Consider the following 20,623-nt stretch of genomic DNA (forward strand, 5'->3'; position numbering starts at 1 on the left):
GGAAAAAACAGACATTTTAGCACCCAAAGCATGGCACGTAAAATGGGACATATGCTATCCTGGAAAATAGATACACTTTTTAATTCGTTCGCCTTACATATAGTTTTCTGTGTATGTATATATATAGATCTATATCTGTGTGTGTGTATACATACATGCATACATACACACACATACAGAGAAAGAGCCAAGAACCCTCTGTCATAGCCCACACATCACCATCACGGCATCGATTCTAATCCAATTAACGTGCTCATGCTGAGCAGCCCGAGCCACAGTGACCAGATGCTGGTCACTCACAGCCTGGCAGGCCTCCCGGACATCACACCCCGCTTCCCACACCATATACCAACTATGCCATAAGGAGACACCAGTGTAATTTTTATTTTCTACGTTGTTTTAACCAAAGAGGCAATATGGCACAGTGGTTAATTAAGAGCCTGGACTCTGGAACCAGACTGCCGGGCCTGACTCCTGGCTCCCTCGTTTCCTGAGTGTGTGATCTTGGGCAAGTTACTTAACCTCTCTGTACTTCAGTTTCCTCATGTTTCCAATGGGGATTGCAATACTACCTACCTGATTAACCAGTTAACACGTTTACCGTGCTTAGAATAGTACATGGCATATAGGAAATATAAGTATCAGCTAATAACATTAGTATTAGATGCATATTTTTAAAACTCCACTGCTTGGGTGCTTACAGCTAAATGGTCTACCTTAATTGCTAAGTCCAAAGAGCACGTTTCAGCTTACAACTTACTTGACGCTGTTGACCACTTCCTCCTCCTCAGAACTCTTCATCTGGACTCCAAAGACCATCTTCTCCTGGTTTTCCTCCTATTCTTCTGGCTGCTTTTCCTCAGTTTCCATGGGCTCTTCTTCTCCATTCCCCGCCACCCAAATGTCACCTCTCTTTTCTTTTCAGGCTCACTCTCTCCTCGGTGACCTCACGCACCGCACCCAGGGCTTCAATAGTACTTTCTGCACTTCATCATTTGCACGGCTTCACCATGATTTTTGCCATTTCCACATATCATGTGTATTTTTATTTACTTAGCAGTTCTCTTTTACTGGGCTCACTTGGCCCAAGTGATAATATCCATGATATCATAGATTTGAGATAAAACTTACGTTTTTCATACACATTACGTAATTAACTATTAAAGAATCCATGTGCCACTTTAAATTATCTCATCCTGCACTGTAGCAAACAATGGCTGGAATGCCCAGATGAAGTCTCTAATTTCTCTAGGCTGCACTGCATCTCCATAGTCCCCATCAACTGCCACTGGATCCTAAACAAGATGTCCCACAAGTCTCTCAGATTAAGTTCAAAAATAAACTTATCTTTTTATTCAAAAACAAACAAATGAAACCAAGTTCATTCCTCTTTCTGAATTTTATCAGTCAACTGCTCTACATGCCACCTGCTTCATCAAACCAGTAATCTGGGGACAACCTGGGCTCCCCAGTCTCTCTCAGCATTCCTATCCATCTGACCACAAAGACCTGTCGTTTCTATCCACTGACGAAATCTAAAATTAGCACCCATACACCTGTTCATGCCAATGACACTACCTTCTCTGTCGCTTCACCTTTTCTTCTCTGAACTAACTTAATAAGCAGCCTTCTAGATGGTGACTTCCCTTCAAACCTGGCACTCTCTAAAACTCTGGTCATAACATTTTACTGCTTAAAATCATTCAATAGCTTCCCTTCATGTTAAGAATAAAGTCCAAATGCCCTACTTTGAAAGCATGAAAGGTCTTTCATAATGCTGTTCCTGCTTTTATTTCCAGTCACTCCACAACATGCAATACAGAGCCATTCATACTCAACTGCTTCTGATTCATAAACTTTTTTCTGCAACCACCTAACGCCTGCCAGTCCTTACTACTTGATTCTGGGAAGCATTTCCTGACCTTCTCATAACGACTACCAAGTTCCTTTCTGCACTCTTCTCTGTAAGCCCAGAGCACCCTGTCCATATCTTCTGCCTGCAGTTCTCACACTGATCATCCGGGGTTTATCTTTGTAGGCTGTGAGGGTACACTGAGCCCTATTCATCTTGATCCCCAAGCTCAGTACTTTCCAAAATTTTTTATTCACATTCCCCAAGCAAAAACTTTGCTAAAATCTACTTGCTACCTCTACTACTGTTAATCAATATTTTTTTTTAGGATAAGTCAACTTTTAACTCAGATGTAAACTTGTTTTAATAGAAAATTTTATACCACAAGATATCTTACACTTAGATTATTTTTTCCTAATACAAACTCAAGTAAACATACTGTTAAAATTAAATATGAATGTAAAGGACTTCTGACCCTATTAGCTACAATGAACTAATAGGGGATTCTCATTGCAAAACAAAGTGGATCCTAGATTCTAAAATTTTTTTTAATTTTGCTGAGCTGATAGAACTAGGAAACATTTAAAAGCACCCTCCCCGCCCCCCCAAAACAACAAACCTTCAGCTAGAAACTAACGCTGACAGTCAAGAGCTACAAGCAGTATTGCCAAGAGCAATAATGGACACTGAGCCCCAGGCCAGAAGCAAAGTGAAGACACTGAAAGTGGTCTAATATAAACTCCCTGGTTCCCAACTGAAGTTGATACAAATCCTATCAGAAGAAAAGCATCCCCAAATCAAACTCTCAAGATCTCATGGAGAAAGATAAAAAAGGAGTTCATAACCAAAGATCATCAAGCATAGGAGGTGACAACCCCCCATGAGGGATAGATGACAGAAAGAACAAGCAATAAATTTAGACCCCGAAAGACATAAGACACTGGGACTGCCACATACAGTCTACAGAATACCCACGGATTCAGAAAAATGAACAAGCAACATGAAAAAAAGACATGGTGTATCTGAAAAAAGAACCAAGTGGAACTTTTAGAAATAAAAAATGTAACAGTTAAAAGGAAAAGGAAAAAAAATAGATGCATTAAAGAGAAGATTAAGCACAGATGAAGAGAAATTGATGAACTAGAAGATATGGCTGGTCAAATTACCCAGCACTGTAAATTCTGATAGAGAAACAAGGAAATGAAAAGTATGAAAGATTAAAAATAACTGACCTAGAAACAGTTCAATATATATGCATCCAATTAATTTTCCAGAGAAACAATATTTATTACAAGGCTCAGAATCCTCTAGACCTCCTGAAAGACAAAATTCAAAATCCGACAAAATTCAGAATCAAGAAATGTGTATTCAAAAGAGGATAAATAAAAGTAAATCTCCATTAGACTTAAAAAGAAAATGACATAGCACCAAAGATGGAATAGCAAATGCAACAAAAAGAAAAAAGAATATTTTCTTCAAAGTACCAAAATAAAACGGGCAGGAGGCTTTGCATGTAGAATAATATCTTCACCATGTGAAGAGAAAATAATCCATCAATCTAGAATTTGTATACCCATCAAACCTCTCTCTCAAGAACAAGGGTAAAATCAAAATAATTTTAGGAAAAAACTGAGCTACCAAGAGACTGGAACTAACTCCTCAAGAAATACCAACTAAAAGACATAGTCTGACTGGATTAAAAGAAAAACTCAGTAATACATTCTTTATAACAGACACCTAAAATGTCAGGACATAAAAAAGTGACAGTAAAATAAAGGAAAAGGATATTCCAGGTAAATTACCACCAAAAGGAAGGTGAGACAGACTAAATAGATACTAACACAAAAGCCCAAAATTAAGCCTGGAGAGGATCACAGCATAAGAGAAAAGATTCAATCCATTAGGAAAATAACGTTAAACTTTCACATACCTAATCAAATAGCCTCAACGTACATCAACAAGTTGTTAGAAGTATAGAAAGTCCATTAGAAAGTGACAGTGGGAGACCGCAACACATCTCTCTCAATTAACGACGGGTGAAACAAAAATCAATAAAGGCAGTCTAAACAACACAATTTGCAAGTTTGATCTAACAGATACATAACAATTAGAAAGCATATCCTCATCACAAGTACACACATAACAGTTATTATTCACTACATAAAAGGCCATAAATAGAGGGCAAGAAAATAGTTTTTAAAAGACAAGATACTACATCCTCTGATAATACAAGTTAGGAGTGAATAACAAAAAGAAAAAATGTTAATATAGATACTTTTGAAAATTAAAAAGCATGTTTCAAAGAAAATTTTAAAACATATATGTCAAAGAAGAAACCAAAATGAAAATTGTAGTTAGATTTGAAAGTTAATGAAAACATTTTAAGTTAAACAATGTTAGATAAGGCAAAAATAAATTTTGAGCAAGTTTACAGCCTAAGATATTTACACTAGGAAATAACAATGGCTCAAAATTAGTAAATTAAACCTGCAATTTAAATTTAAAAATATAAGCCCAAAGAAAGAAAAAGTAAATAAAAGAATCAAGAAACAAAAAATAAAAATGTAAAAGAACTAATTATGCTAAAAATTAATCCACTGCCAAGATTAGTAAAAGAGACAAACTTTTGGCAAGGCTAATCTAGAAAAAAAAAGAGAAATCACACACAAATACTCAAAATGAGAAAAGGGGGCTAGGGCACCTGGGTGGCCCAGTCGGGTAAACACCGACTTGATTTTGTCTCAGGAGCATGGGATCAAACCCTGCATCAGGCTCTGTGATGACAGTAAGGATTCTCTCTCCCTCTCTCTCTTCCCCTCCCCTGTACTCTCTCTTTCAAAAAAAAAAAAAAGCAAACAAAAACAAAATGAGAAAGGAAACATAACTTCAGATATAGCATAAATTAAGGGAATTAAGAATACCATGAACTTGATGCCAGTCAACTTAGTTTTTGTTGAAAAGACAAATTTCTTAAACGTACCAAAATTGATTTAAAAAAATAGAAAAACCTGAAGTCCTATTATTATTCCATTGCTAATTAATACTAAATTATTAACAATTTATAATTTTTCTACAAAGAAAACATTAGATCCAAATGATCTTAGAGGTAAATTCTATCCAACTTTTAAGAAACAAATCACCCCACTCCAAACTGTCCTAGGGAACAGAAAAAAAAAGAACTATTCTCTAACCATAAAAGGGTGGTGTAACATTAATGCCAAAATCAGACATGAGCGTCAATAAAGAAAAATGATGAGTGATTTCACTCATCAACAGATACAAAAAATCCTAATATTAGCAAACCCAATTCAGTAGTTAATAAAAAAAATTCACTAAGATCAATTTGGGTTTATCTCAGTAGACAGTACAAAAAAGAATTAGGAATTTTAAAATATATTAATTGAAATCCACTACATTTAACAGATTAAAAAAGAAAAACCACGAGATACTCTCAAGTTTTTCTGTGCCATGCAGAAAGGCATGTGACAAAACTACAAAGACTTCCCTAACTTAATAAAGAGTTATTTACAAATTCTTAAAACAAAAAATTTTAATGGGGAAACATTCCCTTTAAAATCAGGAATGAGACATATATGTCCACTACAATCACTTCTAATGAACAATCATCATCATTTCCATTGAACATAAATATAAAAGTATGCCAGCATATTAAGACAAGAAAAAAATTTTTAATGTAAGATCATTGAAAGGAAGAACCACAGGTGTCACTATTTGCAATGATATAATTATTCACATAGAACAGTCAAAGAGAATTACAGAAAATATATTAGAAATAATAAAAGTTTATTAATTGGATGGCTAAAGATTAATATAAAAATCCATTAAATTTCCATTTGCTAACAAAATAAAAACAGAAAATAGAATCTTAAAAAAAATAGAAACAAAACTCTAGAAACATTTTAACGTTTAATGTTCTCTCTGTATGAAGAAAGTTAAAAAAACAAATTAAAAGACATTAAAAACCTAAATAAATAGAAATACATACCATTTTCTCAGACAGGAAGGCTCAAAATCTTAAAGATTTCAATTCTCCCTCAAATTGATTCAATAATTCCAATTAATTTCCAAAGAGTTTTTCACGTCACATGACAAGTTGATTCTTAAAATAAGAACAGAGATCCAAGAACAGCTGAGACTCATGATCCCCTGCCCCAAATAGCAAGATTTCTGGTAAAGCTATAGGATTAATAATTATAACAGTGTGGTATAACACAGAGATAGACAAGGAAACAAGAGGCAAAGAAAAGGGATGCAGAAACAAAACCATGCTACTGAACAGAGGCACAATTCCACCTATGATATGAGGACAGCTGTAGCCACATGGAGGAAAAAAATGAATGTGATCAGTGCCTCACACTATACACAAAAATCAATACCAGATGAATTTAAATGGGAAAGACATCATTTTAAAACTCTAAAAAGAAACATAGGAGAATGTCCTTATAATTCCAAGGTCAGATAAAGTTTCCAGTTAGATTACATTAAGAACTCTGTTCACCAAAATACACCATAAAGAGTAAAACAGACAAGCCATAAACTGGAAGAAGATATTTACAATGCATATAATCAATAAAGGATCAGTGTTACCCATTTATCAGTTTTAAAAGACAACCCAAGAGAAAAATGGGTAAAAGATATGACCAGGTGTGTCACAAAAGGAAAACAGTTCATAAACATATGAGAAGATGCTCAAACTGACTAATAAAAAAATGCAAATTAAAATCACGACACATCATTTCATACCCATGTTATCAGCAAATATAAGGAAATCTGATGACAGTAAGTGTTGGAGTGGATACAGATCAACCGTAACTCTTACACACTGCTCATCCAAGTATGTAAATTGACAAAACTGCTGGCCAATGAACACAGTGGTGCAAGCACTTCAGAAAACAATTTGGTGAAGTTGAATATTCATACCCCATAATTCAGCAATTTCACTTCTAGCAAATAGCTTACCACAGTAGAATTCCAACCCTTTTTTACTCACAAACCACCAAAAATGCTTTTCATCATTTTCACACTAAGATGACCTCTAAAATGCGCAGTCTAAGTTTAAATAATGCAAAGGATGAATTTCTTGTGACATTTAAAAATAAAGCTGATTCATTATTGGCTTAAATTGTTGTAATTATAGCATAGGATTGATCAAAAATAGCTATACACACTGATCATTAAACGTAAGTGTTAAATTGTATTGCAAATGCAGTCTTGAGGAGATGGGAGGTGCCTGGATTTAAAAAGCCTTTCTCTGACAACATATACTAGATTTTAAATTATCTCTTTGTTTCCCATGGAGTTTTTCGGGTGGGGACAATGCCTTCCTAAGACTCCATGTGGAGGAGTGGTATGCCTTCCTTATCCAAGGTAGAAGTGCTACTAGGAAAGGCAAGGGGGAAGTAGAAGCAACATGAGGCCTCTATTACAGGCCACAGGCATTACCAATATTAGGAAAGAGTACACATGGGATTTAATGATCCTGAAATGGAGTCATTAATACTCCCTAGAAATATCTTCATTACTCCCCTGTGGGTCATATATCCTAGCATGAAAACTAGAGAAATTCTTGCAAATTTGTGTACCAGAAGATACGCACAAAAATCCTCATAATTGAACACCTACAAAGAGCCAAAATATGCATCAAAGAAGAATGCATACACTGTGTTATATTCACCATGGAATATTACACAGCCTTAAAAAATGACGACTTACATCTGTACTCCGTATCAGTGATTCTTAGAAACAACATTGAGTGAAATAACCAAGTCTCAGAAAATTGTATCCAGAATTCCTTTTTTTAAACTCAAAAAAAAAACCATACAATACATTGTTGAAGGATATACACATATCTGACAAAATTATATTTAAAAAAGCAAGGAACAACACACAACTCAGGATAGTAGTCACTCAGGAGGTGAGCACATTCAGTATTGGTCATTTTGATTCTTGCATTGGGTGTATTGATTGGTGTTCATTTTATTATTTTGCTTCACAACCGGCATATGTTACATATATTTGGGGTTTTAAAAATTACTTTTATTTTTGTTACATATATTTTGATTATATCAAATATTACATTAAAAAGAAAAAAAGATTTTTCAACCATTCATATTTTAAAAAACAATTATATCCCCTCAACTGCCAAGAGAGAGGTACATATGACATGGAAATTACTATCTTTACATCAACCATAGGTGCAAAGTAAATTTTTACTGGAATTAATCTTAGGAGGACCACATGAGATAAAGACTGAGCAAATTAGCTGTGAGAGATGAACCCATCTGACACAGAGCTGGAGCAAGCAAATTTAGCCATAAGCTAAAGTACAGGGAAGCTGGTTAGTAAAAAAGAAGACAAAAAAGGTTAAAAGTCTAATAACATAAAATATTAGCAAGGATGTGAGGAAATAAATGGGTGTCCTCACTCAAAACCAGTGAGAGTGAAAATCAGTACAAACACCTTGCGAGCTTCTGTGAAGTTGAAGATGCACGTATCCTATCCAACAACTCTACTACAAGGTGTGTTTCCTAGAGAAACTTGCAAATGTGTGCACAACCAGACAAGTACAAATTGCAGGATTGTTTTTTGCGTAAAAACCAGAAACAACTTCAAAGTCCATCAACAGGGAAATGGATAAATTGTGGTATATTCATACAATTGAATTATTTACCAGTAATTAAAATGAACCAAAGGTAACACAATTATCCAATTTATTTGTATATAAATCTCAAAATGTGATGCTGATCAAAAAGAAGCAAGTTGCAAAAAGACACATACCATTTAATACCATTAAGATTTAAACGCTTTACCACTACATATTGTTTACGGATTCACTGTGAATCAAGTATAAAATAGGAACACGGTGGCTGAGGTGGAGGAACTCGGAGCACCTCCAATATCTGCAATTTTACTTCAAAAAAAAAGGATCTGAAGTAAATTTGGCAAAATAATCAGCTTTGTAAATCTGGGTCAAGGATTGGTTAGATCCCCCTGCATATATTATGTGCGAGTTATTTCAGAAATTACAAAGAAAAAGGGAAATTAGGCAAAGGGAAGAAAATTGAACAAATGAACAGAAATAAACAGACACGGAAACAGCCTTTAAGCGCAGAGCACGAACCTTCGAGCAAGAGGAGGTGGGATCTCTAACGGGTTTCAAGTCTCTTTCCCTGGGTATCCTCGTCATAAATTCCATTTCCCTCAGGATTAAAACGCAAATTTATTGCAATAAAAAAAAATGTCCTAACTGGAGCTGTAACTATAAAGAAACTGCTCCCGAGGGAGGAGTAAAATATGTAAGATGTCTACCTTGACTCCCCTCGCTAAGATGTTGGGCAGAATCAAATGACAATTTATGTGAACGCCACAAAACACTCTTCCAACCGTTAAGTATGATCAAGAAGGCCCAGGAACAGCTAGAATAGATTTACCCAGCTGGCGTGTACATAGATTTTGGAAGGAGTCTGCCGCTGAAGGGCTTTGGGTGTCTAGGAATCTTCTGGAAAAGGCACTCCCACTGGTACCAGCCAAAAATTCGCCAACGCCTTGGCTTGATTTGGGGCCCTTGGCTCCCCCCTCATTCGGTCCCCAGAATAGGCGGGCTCGACAGGCCACACTTGTCGTCAACACTATAGAGCAGCTGGCCAGACCCGCTGCCGTCTCCCCCTTCCCACCAGCGGTGGGGGTGGGAGGATGCTCCCAAAAGAAGGGAGGGGGGAGCGTTTCCTCTCCAGGGAAGGAGGCCGCCCCCGGACTCGACTGCCATTCTCACGAAAGCAGGTGGCGCAGACACAAGGCACACAAAACAGAGAGGATGTAGCGGGCACGAACGTTCACGAACACTCGCGAACGAAAACGCGCACAAGGGGATCATACATTCGACAGGATCCGGGCGCGGCACGCGGGCGGGGACACGCGAAGACGCACACCTGGGGCGGGAGATGCCCCGGGATGGGGTCACGACTGCAGAACGCGCGGTCACGCGAGCGGGGAACGCGCACCCCCCTCCCCGAGAGGGACGGTGACACAATAGGGGACCACCCACACGGGCGAGAGGCGCCCACGGCGACGCCGAGAATAACGAGCGCGACACAAAGAAGCCAAGAGTGGACACACAGGCGCGTGCCCGCACGCCCGGGCCGAGGGACCTCTCACCTCTCAGGGCTGTCACCCTCCGGACGGGAGTGCGCGGGCGGCAGGGGGATGCGCACACAAAGGGGCTACTCCCACCCTCGCACAGACGCCCGGGGGGACCCAAGCTTGCAGAAGGGGAATATAAGACAAAGGGGACACACCCACCAGTGCCGACAAAGGCGGCCACATCCCCAGCGCACCGGCACCCCGACCCACGCAGACACACCACGGGCACCACAGCGAGCGACGCGGGGCGACGCGCACACACCCACACTCACCACACACCCACGGAGGGGGTGTGGAGGGCCCCTCTCCCCGGGCATCTCGGCGGCAGCGCGACAAGGTGACACATCCGGGAGCCCCACCGCACGCCAGATGTTCACTCACCGGGGCCCGCAGCCCGCGAGCCTCGGACGCGCGCCGCCAACGCCGACGTCGACGCCTCCGGCCCTCCACGTCAGCCAGCGAGTCGGCAGGAGCGGGCAGGAGCGGGCGGCAGCGCAGGCGGCACGCGCGTCACGTGGGCAGCAGTGCGCATGCGTAATTGTGCCCCCCCCCCCTCCGCGGCGGGGAGCGAAGCGATCCAGCGTTCTCCGTTACTGGCCAGCTCCAAGCCCGCCAGGGTCGCGGTGCGCTTGCGCCGGTGGGGGGGAGGGGGATTTGGGGCAGCGCCTTAGCGACCAGGCCTTTCCGGCAGGTTTTCTTCTCTCGCTCCCCTGAGGCTTCCCGGACAGCGCTTGCGCAGGGCACTCGAAACAGAGGTGGCCGAGTTATCGGGAGGGGCCTGAGTGGGCGCTTCAAGGACCCAAGGTCGAGAGCCTCCCCACCCAACCCCTAGCCTCGCAGGAGAAACAAGAAGCCCCTCGGAGTGGGCAGGGTCCGGTCCAGGGTGTCGGGACCCAAACCTGGGGCGAAGCCCGGGCCCTGCCTAGCCCTTCCGCAGGGAGGCGAAGCCTGCAGGGCTGGAGCGGCGCCTGGCCCTCCCCTGCGCTCCCTTCCGCTTAGTTGCAGGGTGCGCGCGCGCGGGGGCGTGTGTGCGCGTTCAAGCGGTGTGTGCTGGTGGTGGAGGTGTGTGCACAGGATGGGCGCGTGCAGTGGTTTAGGCTGGGAAAAAAACCGCAGAGGCTGTGCCCATAGCAAAGCAATGAGGCTACGACAGACCGGTGACGAAGGGGAGTAAATCACTGACGATGATTGTGTTTCTTTCCCGCAGATTGTCTGAAGCCACAGGGAAAATGGTGGAAAATTCACCGTCGCCATTGCCAGAAAGGGCGATTTATGGCTTTGTTCTTTTCTTAAGCTCCCAATTTGGCTTCAGTAAGTACTTTCCTGATAGATGGCCAGGGCCTTTTTCTGGTGTTTAAGGACAAGGAGATTGCTGCATTTGTTCATAGAACGGGCCCATCTGAGCTATGATTCTTTCTTCCTGTGCCTCTTAAGAAAACCTGAAGGGAACTTGTGTTTGGTGTTCTGTATGCCAGACACCAGCGTAAATAGTTTAACCGCAACAAATATTTATAAAGCCTCAGACAGGACTGCAAAGTGCATAAAACCTGGTCCCAATGGTCATAGTCTCCTGGACAAGACAGACAAGTAAATTTAAAATTAACGGTGTGAAAAGAGCCATCGGAACCCAGTAGAGAGACAGGAAATCAAACTGGGAAATCAGGGTTAGCTTTCTCCCTGATGATAAGAAGCAAGACGGGTTGAATGAAGGGTGTAGAGGGAGTCATTTGGTGCAGGTGCAGCCTGTGGGAGCCAGAAGTGAATTAGGCCAGAGAAGCCATGGTTGCTTCACATCCAGGATCTGGGTTAGTCCCCGGGAAAGATCCCGTTTTCCAGATAAGGAAACTGAGGCTCCCTGAGACACTAATGTGCCCAGAGTCACATAGCACGCCCCACATCTCTCCTCTAAAGGATGTCGGGGGAATGCCTGGGTGACTCAGTCCCTGAAGCATCAGAGTCTTGGTTTTGGCTCAGGTCATGATCTAACAGTTTCGTGGGTTTAAATCCACGTCTGGCTCTGCACCGGCAGAGGATTCTCTCCCTCTCTCTCTTCATTTCTCTCTTGCCCCTACCCCACTAGTGCTGTCTGTGTCTCTCAAACTTTAAAAAAAAATCTTAATTAAAAGATGTGGGAATTATTAAAACCAGAGAGAAAATTGTGTGTCCCCATCCAACATTTTGAAATTTTGTGGGAACCAGGGAGGTGAGGGAGTGGTAGTGTTTCTGAACCTAAAATGCAGCAGTACAGCCAGCCATGCTTTTGGCTAGGGTAATGCGTGGTGTTCTCACTTGAGTTCAAATCGCGACTCCTCCAGAGACTAGCTGTGTGGCCTGAGACCATTTGCTTAACTTCTTGAACCTTCCGATTCCTCATCTGTAAAAGGATGGTGGTCAAGTTTAGTGAATGCTTATTGTGGGCAAGACAATCTGTGAAGTAGACATTATTATTACTGTCCTCATTTTACAGTGATAGTCCTGAGGTCCAGGGTTTTAGTAATGTGTCCAAGTGAATCTAGCCAGTAAATGATACAGCTGGAATTTGAGCCCAGAAACGGTTGATTTCACCCTCCTGCCCCTTAAAGGCTCTTGTGAGGATTAACTGCTGCAATTTATGCAAACCACTTAATACACAGGAGCAGAAGTACTTAGTAAGTGTTAGCTCCTGTTGTTGCTATTATCATCAACATCACTTTTTACTTATTTTTTTTAAAAATTTTTAACGTTTGTTTATTTTTGCGAGACAGAGAGAGACAGAACAAGCAAAGGAGGGGCAGAGAGAGAGGAAGACGCAGAATCTAGAACAGGCTCCGGGCTCTGAGCTGTCAGCACAGAATCTGACCCGGGGCTCTAACCCAGGAACAGTGAGATCATGACCTGAGCCAAAGTCCGTTGCTTAACCAGCTGAGCCCCCAGCACCCCAGCAACATCATTTTTAAAATCCCTGTTCTATAGAGCATTAGAAAGATTAGAAGCTATACAAATGACTAAAGGCTATGACTTTCAGATTTAAATCCACTAATAGCCACTATTTTTAGCTTTTCGAGGAACTGCCACACTTTTTCAGAGGGCCTGCACCAGGGGGCATTCCCCACAGTGTAAGAAGGTGCTCTTAAGCCAATACTGCTTGTTTTCTGCGTTACTGATCTTAGCCGTTCTGACGGTGTGAGGTGATACCTCATTATAGTTTTGATTTGTATTTCCCTGATGACGGGCGATGCTGAGCACCTTTTCATGTGCCTGTTAGCCATCTGGATGTCTTCTTTGGAAAAATGTCTTTTCATGTCTTCTGCCCATTTTTTAACTGGATTGTTTGTTGGGTGTTGAGTTTGATAAGTTCTTTATGTATTTTGCCTTACTAACCCTTTATCAGATATGTCATTTGTGACTATCTTCTCCCATTCCATAGGTTGCCATTTAGTTTTATTGTTTCCTATGCTGCGCAGAAGCTTTTTATCTTGAGGAGGTCCCAGTAGTTTATCTTTACTTTTGTTTCCCTTGCCTTAGGAGAACGATCTAGTAAGAAATAGCTACTGCCCACAACCAAAAATTAATGCTACAAAATTTTGAGTGCTCACCACATGCCAGGCACTGAAGTAGGCAGATGAGGAACAAAACATTCAAAGCTTAACTGCTCTCTAGGGTTTTCATTCCAGTAGGGGAGCTAGCCAGTGGATGAATTAAGTAAGTACCACATACATGATGTCAGGTGATATCAGGTACCGTGGGGGGGGAAATGAAGCAAGAAGGGAGGATAAGGAATGGGAGGAGCTTGTTGTTTTAAATACAGCATTCCGGAAGTGCCTCCCTGAGAGAGGAGATTTAAGCCCGGACATGGAAAGTGGGAGTCAGCTGTGGGCCAGTCTGGGGAAAGAGTCTCTCGGAGAACAGCCAGTACCAGAAGCATTTAGAAGAACATGCTTATGAGTTTGAGGAACAAATGGAGGTCAGTAGGCTTGAAGCCTGAGCAAGTGAGGTAGAAAGTAATAGGACAGAGGTCAGAGGCCTTACCCGGCAGTTACAACAAGGTAAAACAAGGTAGTGGCTACAAAGGGATTACGTGATTCTCTCTACATTTAAGTATTTACTGAATGAAAAACAAGCGATTTTCTTAGTCTGCTCAGGCCACTATAGCAATGCCATAGACTGGGAGGCTTCAACAATAGATGTTTATTTCTCACAGTTCTGGAAGCTTGGAGGTGAGAGATTGGGGTGACGGCATCATTGGGTTCTTGGTGACTGCCCTCCTCCTGGCTTGTCGACAGCCACCTTCTTGATGTGTCCTTGCAGCATGGAAAGCGAGTGGAAGCTCTGGTCTCTTACTTTCCTTACAAGGACACTAATCCTGGCATGGGGCCCCACCCGTGTGACCTTTTCTAAACCCTACTACCTCCCAATGGCCCTACCTCCAAATACCTCCACACTGGGGATTCGAGCCTCAACGTACGAATTCGAGGGAGATGCAATCATTGGGTCCATAGCACTAATTATAGATTTTGACAGTAATTTAGAAGGAAACAAAGGGAAATGATAGGAGTCCGGAGGGGATGGAGGGTGGCACATTGTTGCAACAGCAAGTGATGGGGAACACCTCACTCAGAATGGGGGTGTTTGAGCCAAGACATGAATGGAAGAGAAGGAATCAGCCATTGAAAGAATTAAAGGAGGAACATTCCAGGCAGAAAGCGCTCCCGGTCTGTGCAAGGGCCCTGAGACTCCACCTGGAGCAGGAGCGTCGTGCAGCAAGACTAGGCCTCAGAGAAGTGGGCAGGAGGGATGTCCTTGCAAGGAGTTTGGATCTTATTCTAAAGACAGTTTATTCTAAGGGTTTGAGCAGGCAAGCGAGAGGGTCCGATTCATGTCTTTGGAAGACCACTCATTGCATGTGGAGAAGGACTGCTCACGTATTCTGTCCTCTGCCGTGAAATACTGGACACCCACTCTGAAAACCCGGAGTCGTTCTTCACGACACTTTTTCTCCTCCTCCCAACTCATTGGTCCGCTCCTGCGGCCGAGTGTGCCGGGCCTCCTACCGCCCCCGCTGGTCCGCAGGTGAGCCCTCGCGCAGCCGGCTCGCGGACTCATCTGGGCTGCAGACCCAGCTCCTCTCCGTAAAGCCTCTGGTCGGAGTGCACATGGTTATTTCTCTTTATGGTTTGCTAGATCTTTAAAGCAAAAAAAACAAACAAAAAACAGCCATCCTCCTTCCCTAGAGCATAAAGTCCAGGTTCCTCGTACGACGTATTTCATGGTCCGGGACCTGCGCTTTTCCAGCTTTAGCTGTCAGCACTCACAGCCTCACGCTTTATGTCCCACGTACTCTAAACTGCTTCGTTTCCCCCGAAGCATCACACTCCTCCTCACGTCCATGTTGTAACCAATGCTCTTGCTGCTGCCGCCTGAAAGCTCAGTATGAACACGCTGCTTGGGTTCCCAGTCCTGCCCCGCAGCTTTCAGCTGTGAGGTCTTAGGGAAGTGACTTAAATTCCCTGCGCCTTGATTTTTCCATCTGTGGGTTACAAATAATAATAGCAGGCACCTCAAAGGGTTTGGAAAGGGTCAGACAAGATAACGTGTGGGAAGCTACGTTTGACTCATTTCTGTCTTGTACACTAGTTTGTTTTTTAATTTTTTTAACGTATATTTATTTTTGAGAGCAAGAGAGAGGGAAACAGTGCAAGCAGGGGAGGGGCAGAGCGGGAGACACAGAATCCGAAGTGGGGTCCAGGCTTTGAGCTCTCAGCACAGAGCCCGATGCAGGGCTCAATTTTACAAACCGTGAGATCATGACCTGAGCCGAAGTCAGATGCTTGACTGACTGAGCCACCCAGGCGCAGGTGCATTTCATTAATCTTAAAAGCTATCACAGCTTCAAGAGGGCCTCTTGCCATCTTTTCCCTCGACCATCCAGCCACACTAAACCCCTCACCAGATCCTTCATGCTCTCTGTGGACCATGGCAGGGAACATTGTTTTCTCATATTTCCTTCCTTCATCTGCATGCTCCAATCTTAGGCATTTTTAATCTGGCTAATTCTCTACTCATTATTTAGGCCCCAGTTTAGTCACTTCCTCCAGGAAATCTTTCCTGACCACTAACATCACCTCCATCAGGACTAGTGTGGACTAAGGTCCTATGTCATCTTTTATTACTAGCAATCACAGTTCAGTGAAAATATCAATTTACTCGACTCTGTCCATCCCCACCATTTTAAGCTTGGGGAGGGCAGAGGCCATGTCTTTTGGGTTCACCACCGTTACTCATGCTCCTGATGTAGAATGTGACTCCTTCATCATCATTAATACAAATAGTTTGAAATTTGTTTCTGCCCCTTATCTTGGGCAAATGATGTAACATTTCTAAGATTTCATTTACTCAGCTGTAAAAATGACACATACATAGGCTTGTTTTAAGGATCAAATTAAATAATGCATGTAAAATGCTTGGCCCATAGTGAGCGCTTGGAGGTTGACGGTTGTTTCTACGTATTAACAACAGTAAAGGGTGCCACAAAGACCCTGCTTGAGGGAAATAAGATTGTATTTTGGGAGATGAGACAGAAGCCCAACAGGTAGTGGGTCCAAACAAGGGTAGATAAAGTCCCCTTTAAGCCACAAGTGTCTGTAATCATTTCAGCCCTATGGGGATGAATTGTTGACAGCTACTATAGGCAAATTGCTAGGTGTTGTGAAGATCACAGCAATGGCTGAGACGTCATTTCTGCCCTGGGGAGCCTGGGTGGCTCAGTTGGTAAGCAGTTGACTTTTGGTTTCAGCTCAGGATGCCACTGTTGGTGGGACTGAGCCCAACAGTAGGCTCTGCGTTGGGCTTCATGCTGACCGCATGGAGCCTGCTTAGGATCGTCTTTCTCCTCTCTCTCTGCCCCTTCCTCACTCTCATGCATGTGCTCTCTCTCAAAATAAATATTTTTTAAAGAGTGATTTCTGACCTTAAATTACTTAAAATATAGTGTAAAACTTAAGCCATGTTTTAAAACAACAAAGATTAATGGGGGAAAAGGGGTTGCTTCATGAGTATAGAGCTTTAGACTAGTAAGATGGTAAAGTTCTTGAGCTCCATTTCACAGCAACGCAAATATTCTACTTAACGGAAGTGTTGTAAGTATCTTGAGAACGATACAGATAACGAACCAGAGGACTGACGGGAAAGAAGAATCATTTTTGAGATGATCAGGGAACCTTCAAAGGAGCTTTTGTTTTACCTACACTCTGATATATCAGACGCGTGCCTCACTAGCTTCTCGTTTCCTTTGTTTCCCTTCTCTGCAGTACTGTATCTCGTGTGGGCTTTTACTCCTGAATCTTGGCTAAACTCCTTAGGCCTGACCTACTGGCCTCAAAAGTAAGTTGAATGATTTTCTTAAAAATGTATTAATGCTGTTTCTCAGGATCATAGTTTTTCCTTAAGACTTCCCAAATCTTAAATATTTGTTCTCATAAGACCCATGAAAAGCCATATAGAAATCTAAAGCTTTTTAAAGGTCTTCACTGATACACCCTTAATTAAAAATGGTGAGGAGGACATACATCATTATCTCCATTTCCTCCCAACATCTTGCTCAGATAACACTACAGAAAAAACATTTTAAGGTATAAACCCACAGGAACAAATAATGGGGCAGTAGATAAGAAGTATCAACAGAAGTTGAGGAAATTGATTGCAGATAAGTGACAGGTAACTGACTTAGGTTCCACTTTTTCCATGTAGCTACAGTATGGAATGATACAGGATTGCAGCTTTTCATCATGAGACCGTATAGAACTACTTGACTGTCTTTTATATACACATACCACTGTAAATCAAAAATTAAATTACATTCAAAAAGCATATTAACTTGGTGACAGACTCGAGAATGATGACTTTTCAAGCAATTACCTACTTTAATATTTTCTTCTGCAGATACTGGGCGGTTGCACTGCCCGTCTACCTCCTCATTGTTATAGTCATTGGTTATGTGCTCTTGTTTGGAATAAACATGATGAGTACCTCTCCGCTCAACTCCATTCATACGATCACAGGTAAACGTATCTCAGAGGGAAGTGTGGGGGGGACGGAAGGGCAAGGAGCAGCAGTTTTATGCAGAAAAGCAGCTGAGAATAGGCTACAGTAGAGGACGCACACGCTGGCCCAGTAAAAAGAACCCGGGAGAAATAAATACAAAGTTGTACCAGAGGAAATGTTCACACGGCAGAAATCAATTCCGAATATGCTGTTGATAGCATGTGTAGTTTCCCATAAAGACGACAAGTCTGTAATATGTTCCTTTGCAACCGTGCCTGAGAAAACCCTGTTCTACCCTAAACACGCCGCGTTCATCAGGAGTGGCAGCTCCGTCGTGCAGGCCTCGCCCGGGAGCGCGATGTGACAGCGTGCCCCTCCTCAGGACTCGTGTCCAGCAGACCCCAGTTCTGTAGATAGAGCCGCAGCATGTTTTTGTAGTTTTTTAAAAACTCCCCGTAAGTCTAATGATCAGAATAAAATAAATTCCTGAGTTTGCGTAGATCCTAGGAAGTGAATTTTGGCGGGGTGGGGGGCAGGGGGTGGAGCGTGAAAGTGAAGTATCCTTAATTATGCGTCTGGTATTAAGCATACCATATTGCTTGGTATGATTTTTTTTAACTTTCCAAAGCTTTTTTTCACGAGTCTGTACAATATATTTTGAAAACCAGTTATAGTGTTTTTATGTTTCTTTCTGAGGACCTACTGTATTTCCTGAATTCTTGCCTGGAATAACCACAAATAGACAATTTGTACCAAGAGGGGATGTTGTTAAGTTTGCATGAATGATTTGATAGTTTGGTTTAATGCATAAATTATTTAATAGTTTGGGGATGTTGGGTTAAATCTGTTTTCCAAGTCTCGGTCTAATTCTGTCCCTATGAGAAGTGTGCCAGGGAGACTTTAATCATCACTGTACAGTTGAATGAAATCGTAATTTCTTACCCTAATTGATGCAGAAAGGACTTTCCTGGTTTTTATTCCAGTTGGGACATTTCTTTTAAAGAGAGAATTCAAGTAGTCGTAATTATGTTAACATGGTATTTATTATTATGCAGATATGAGCTCAGGAATCTATGTGGTGGATCTCATAAACCACAGAAACTGTAGGAGAAACGGCTTGGGTAAGCAGAGCTTGTTTCCTCCCCTTACAGATACCTATGCTGAAAACCAACAGCAGAAGGAGTACCAAGAAGACGCCATCCCAGCATTAAGAGACATTCCTATCAGTGAAGTAAACCGAATGTTCTTTCTTACAGCCAAAGAACTTAAACCAAAAACTAAATCGAATGTAGACTAACAACAAGCATTCATTATAAAAGTTTTCAATGTAATAATTTTGACCATAATTATTTTGACTATCTCTCTTATTAAACTTGATATTGAAATGTAAAAACAGAAGTTGAACCTCTCTTAGATTAAGTTCCATTAATATTATATTCTCTGGGCACCTGGGTGGCTCAGTTGGTTAAGCGTCTGACTTTGACTCACGTCATGATCTCACGGTTCGTGAGTTCAAGCCCCGCGTTGGGCTCTCTGCTCTCAGCACAGAGCCCCTTTCAGATCCTCTTTCTCCCTCTGTCTCTGCTCCTCCCCGACTTGTACGTGCACATACGTGCGCTCTCTCTCAAAAATAAATAAACATTAAAAAAATAAATGTTAATGGACAAAATATATCAATACTGCATTACCACATACCAGACTTTTTAAAAAATAAATGTCAGTAGAAGCCAGAAGTCCCACCAGAGAGGCATTCGTGTTATAAGTTTTAAATGGCAATTATGTCCTTCCTGTTCTGTGTTCTTGGAGGCCCAGAATTCGAACTCTGATTTGGGAGAAGGGTACATTTAATTTGTGTGTTCTTGCCATAACATTTGTGTCTAACACAAAAACATTTGTTGAGTACTTACCACATACCAGGTATTTTTCTAGATGGAGCAGTGATAAGATTCTCTCTGAAAGAGCTTACGTTTTAGAGGCAGATTGAGACAGACTAAGCAAACAAACAAAATATTTGTGATGTGTGCTATGCAGAGAATTAAGATAGGATAATGTTTTAGAAAGTAAAGGGATGACTGCTTTAGATCGGGTGGCCAGGGAAGGCGGCTCAGAGAGACGCAGTTGAGACTGAAATTTGGTTAGCAAACACAGGAGCCCGTCAGAAGGATTGGAGACCAGGGAGACCTTGAGGTGTGGAGCAGTCAGGGCAGAGGTCCCTGGGTGGGAAGGAGCTCGGTGTCCCTGGGATGGAAGGCCAGCAGGGGCCCCAGAGTGCTCGGTGCAGAGGGGTGTGGTCAGGGGAGCCGGGAGAGGCCAGCACCCCCGCAGTGGCCTTTGCAGGCCGCCATAGGAAGTCTGGTCTTAAGTGTCCATGTGAGACGTTGGAGGCCCTTTAGATACTGAGCTATCAGGAGCCTTTAAGGGAAGGCATGACGTGGCCTGATGTGTGTTTTTAAAAAGTCGCTCAGGCCAGTGGATAGCAGATGGATTCAGGAGGGAGAGTCAGGGATGGGACAAGAGTATGGAGCAGAATGGTGGCGGTGGAGCTGGGGAGGGGTCACTGCAGCTGACTGACTGACTGACCGTGCGGGGTAG

General features: G+C 42.2%; 2 protein-coding genes across 10 annotated transcripts in view; one reads left to right on the forward strand and one right to left on the reverse strand.

Annotated features, from left to right (window-relative positions):
* TTC3 (tetratricopeptide repeat domain 3) overlaps nucleotides 1-10,579 on the reverse strand; it is a 115,406-nt gene extending 104,827 nt beyond the window's left edge. The window contains exon 1 of one of the 6 annotated variants that reach the window (XM_029938971.1): nucleotides 10,394-10,579. The gene's annotated coding sequence lies outside the window, so the exon portion shown is untranslated. Of the gene's footprint in view, nucleotides 1-760; nucleotides 2,399-10,284 lie in introns of those variants that run through there. The other 5 variants (XM_029938970.1, XM_029938975.1, XM_029938973.1 and 2 more) reach the window with 5 other exon arrangements.
* PIGP (phosphatidylinositol glycan anchor biosynthesis class P) lies at nucleotides 10,541-19,426 on the forward strand. Of its 4 annotated transcripts, none has more exons than XM_029938976.1 (5): nucleotides 10,541-10,635; nucleotides 11,220-11,323; nucleotides 17,299-17,371; nucleotides 17,930-18,048; nucleotides 19,183-19,426. In XM_029938976.1, exons 2-5 carry the CDS (start codon nucleotides 11,242-11,244, stop codon nucleotides 19,326-19,328), a joined length of 420 nt encoding a protein of 139 aa, XP_029794836.1. In that variant the 5' UTR covers nucleotides 10,541-10,635; nucleotides 11,220-11,241; the 3' UTR covers nucleotides 19,329-19,426. The 4 variants fall into 4 exon arrangements, with proteins under 4 accessions (XP_029794836.1, XP_029794839.1, XP_029794837.1 ...); XM_029938979.1 differs by lacking the exon at nucleotides 10,541-10,635 and adding an exon at nucleotides 10,656-10,816; XM_029938977.1 differs by lacking the exon at nucleotides 10,541-10,635 and adding an exon at nucleotides 10,679-10,767.
* Nucleotides 19,427-20,623: the final 1,197 nt, after the last annotated feature.

The sequence above is a fragment of the Suricata suricatta genome, chromosome 5 (genome assembly GCF_006229205.1).
Source record: "Suricata suricatta isolate VVHF042 chromosome 5, meerkat_22Aug2017_6uvM2_HiC, whole genome shotgun sequence".
Classification (NCBI taxonomy): Eukaryota; Metazoa; Chordata; class Mammalia; order Carnivora; family Herpestidae; genus Suricata; species Suricata suricatta.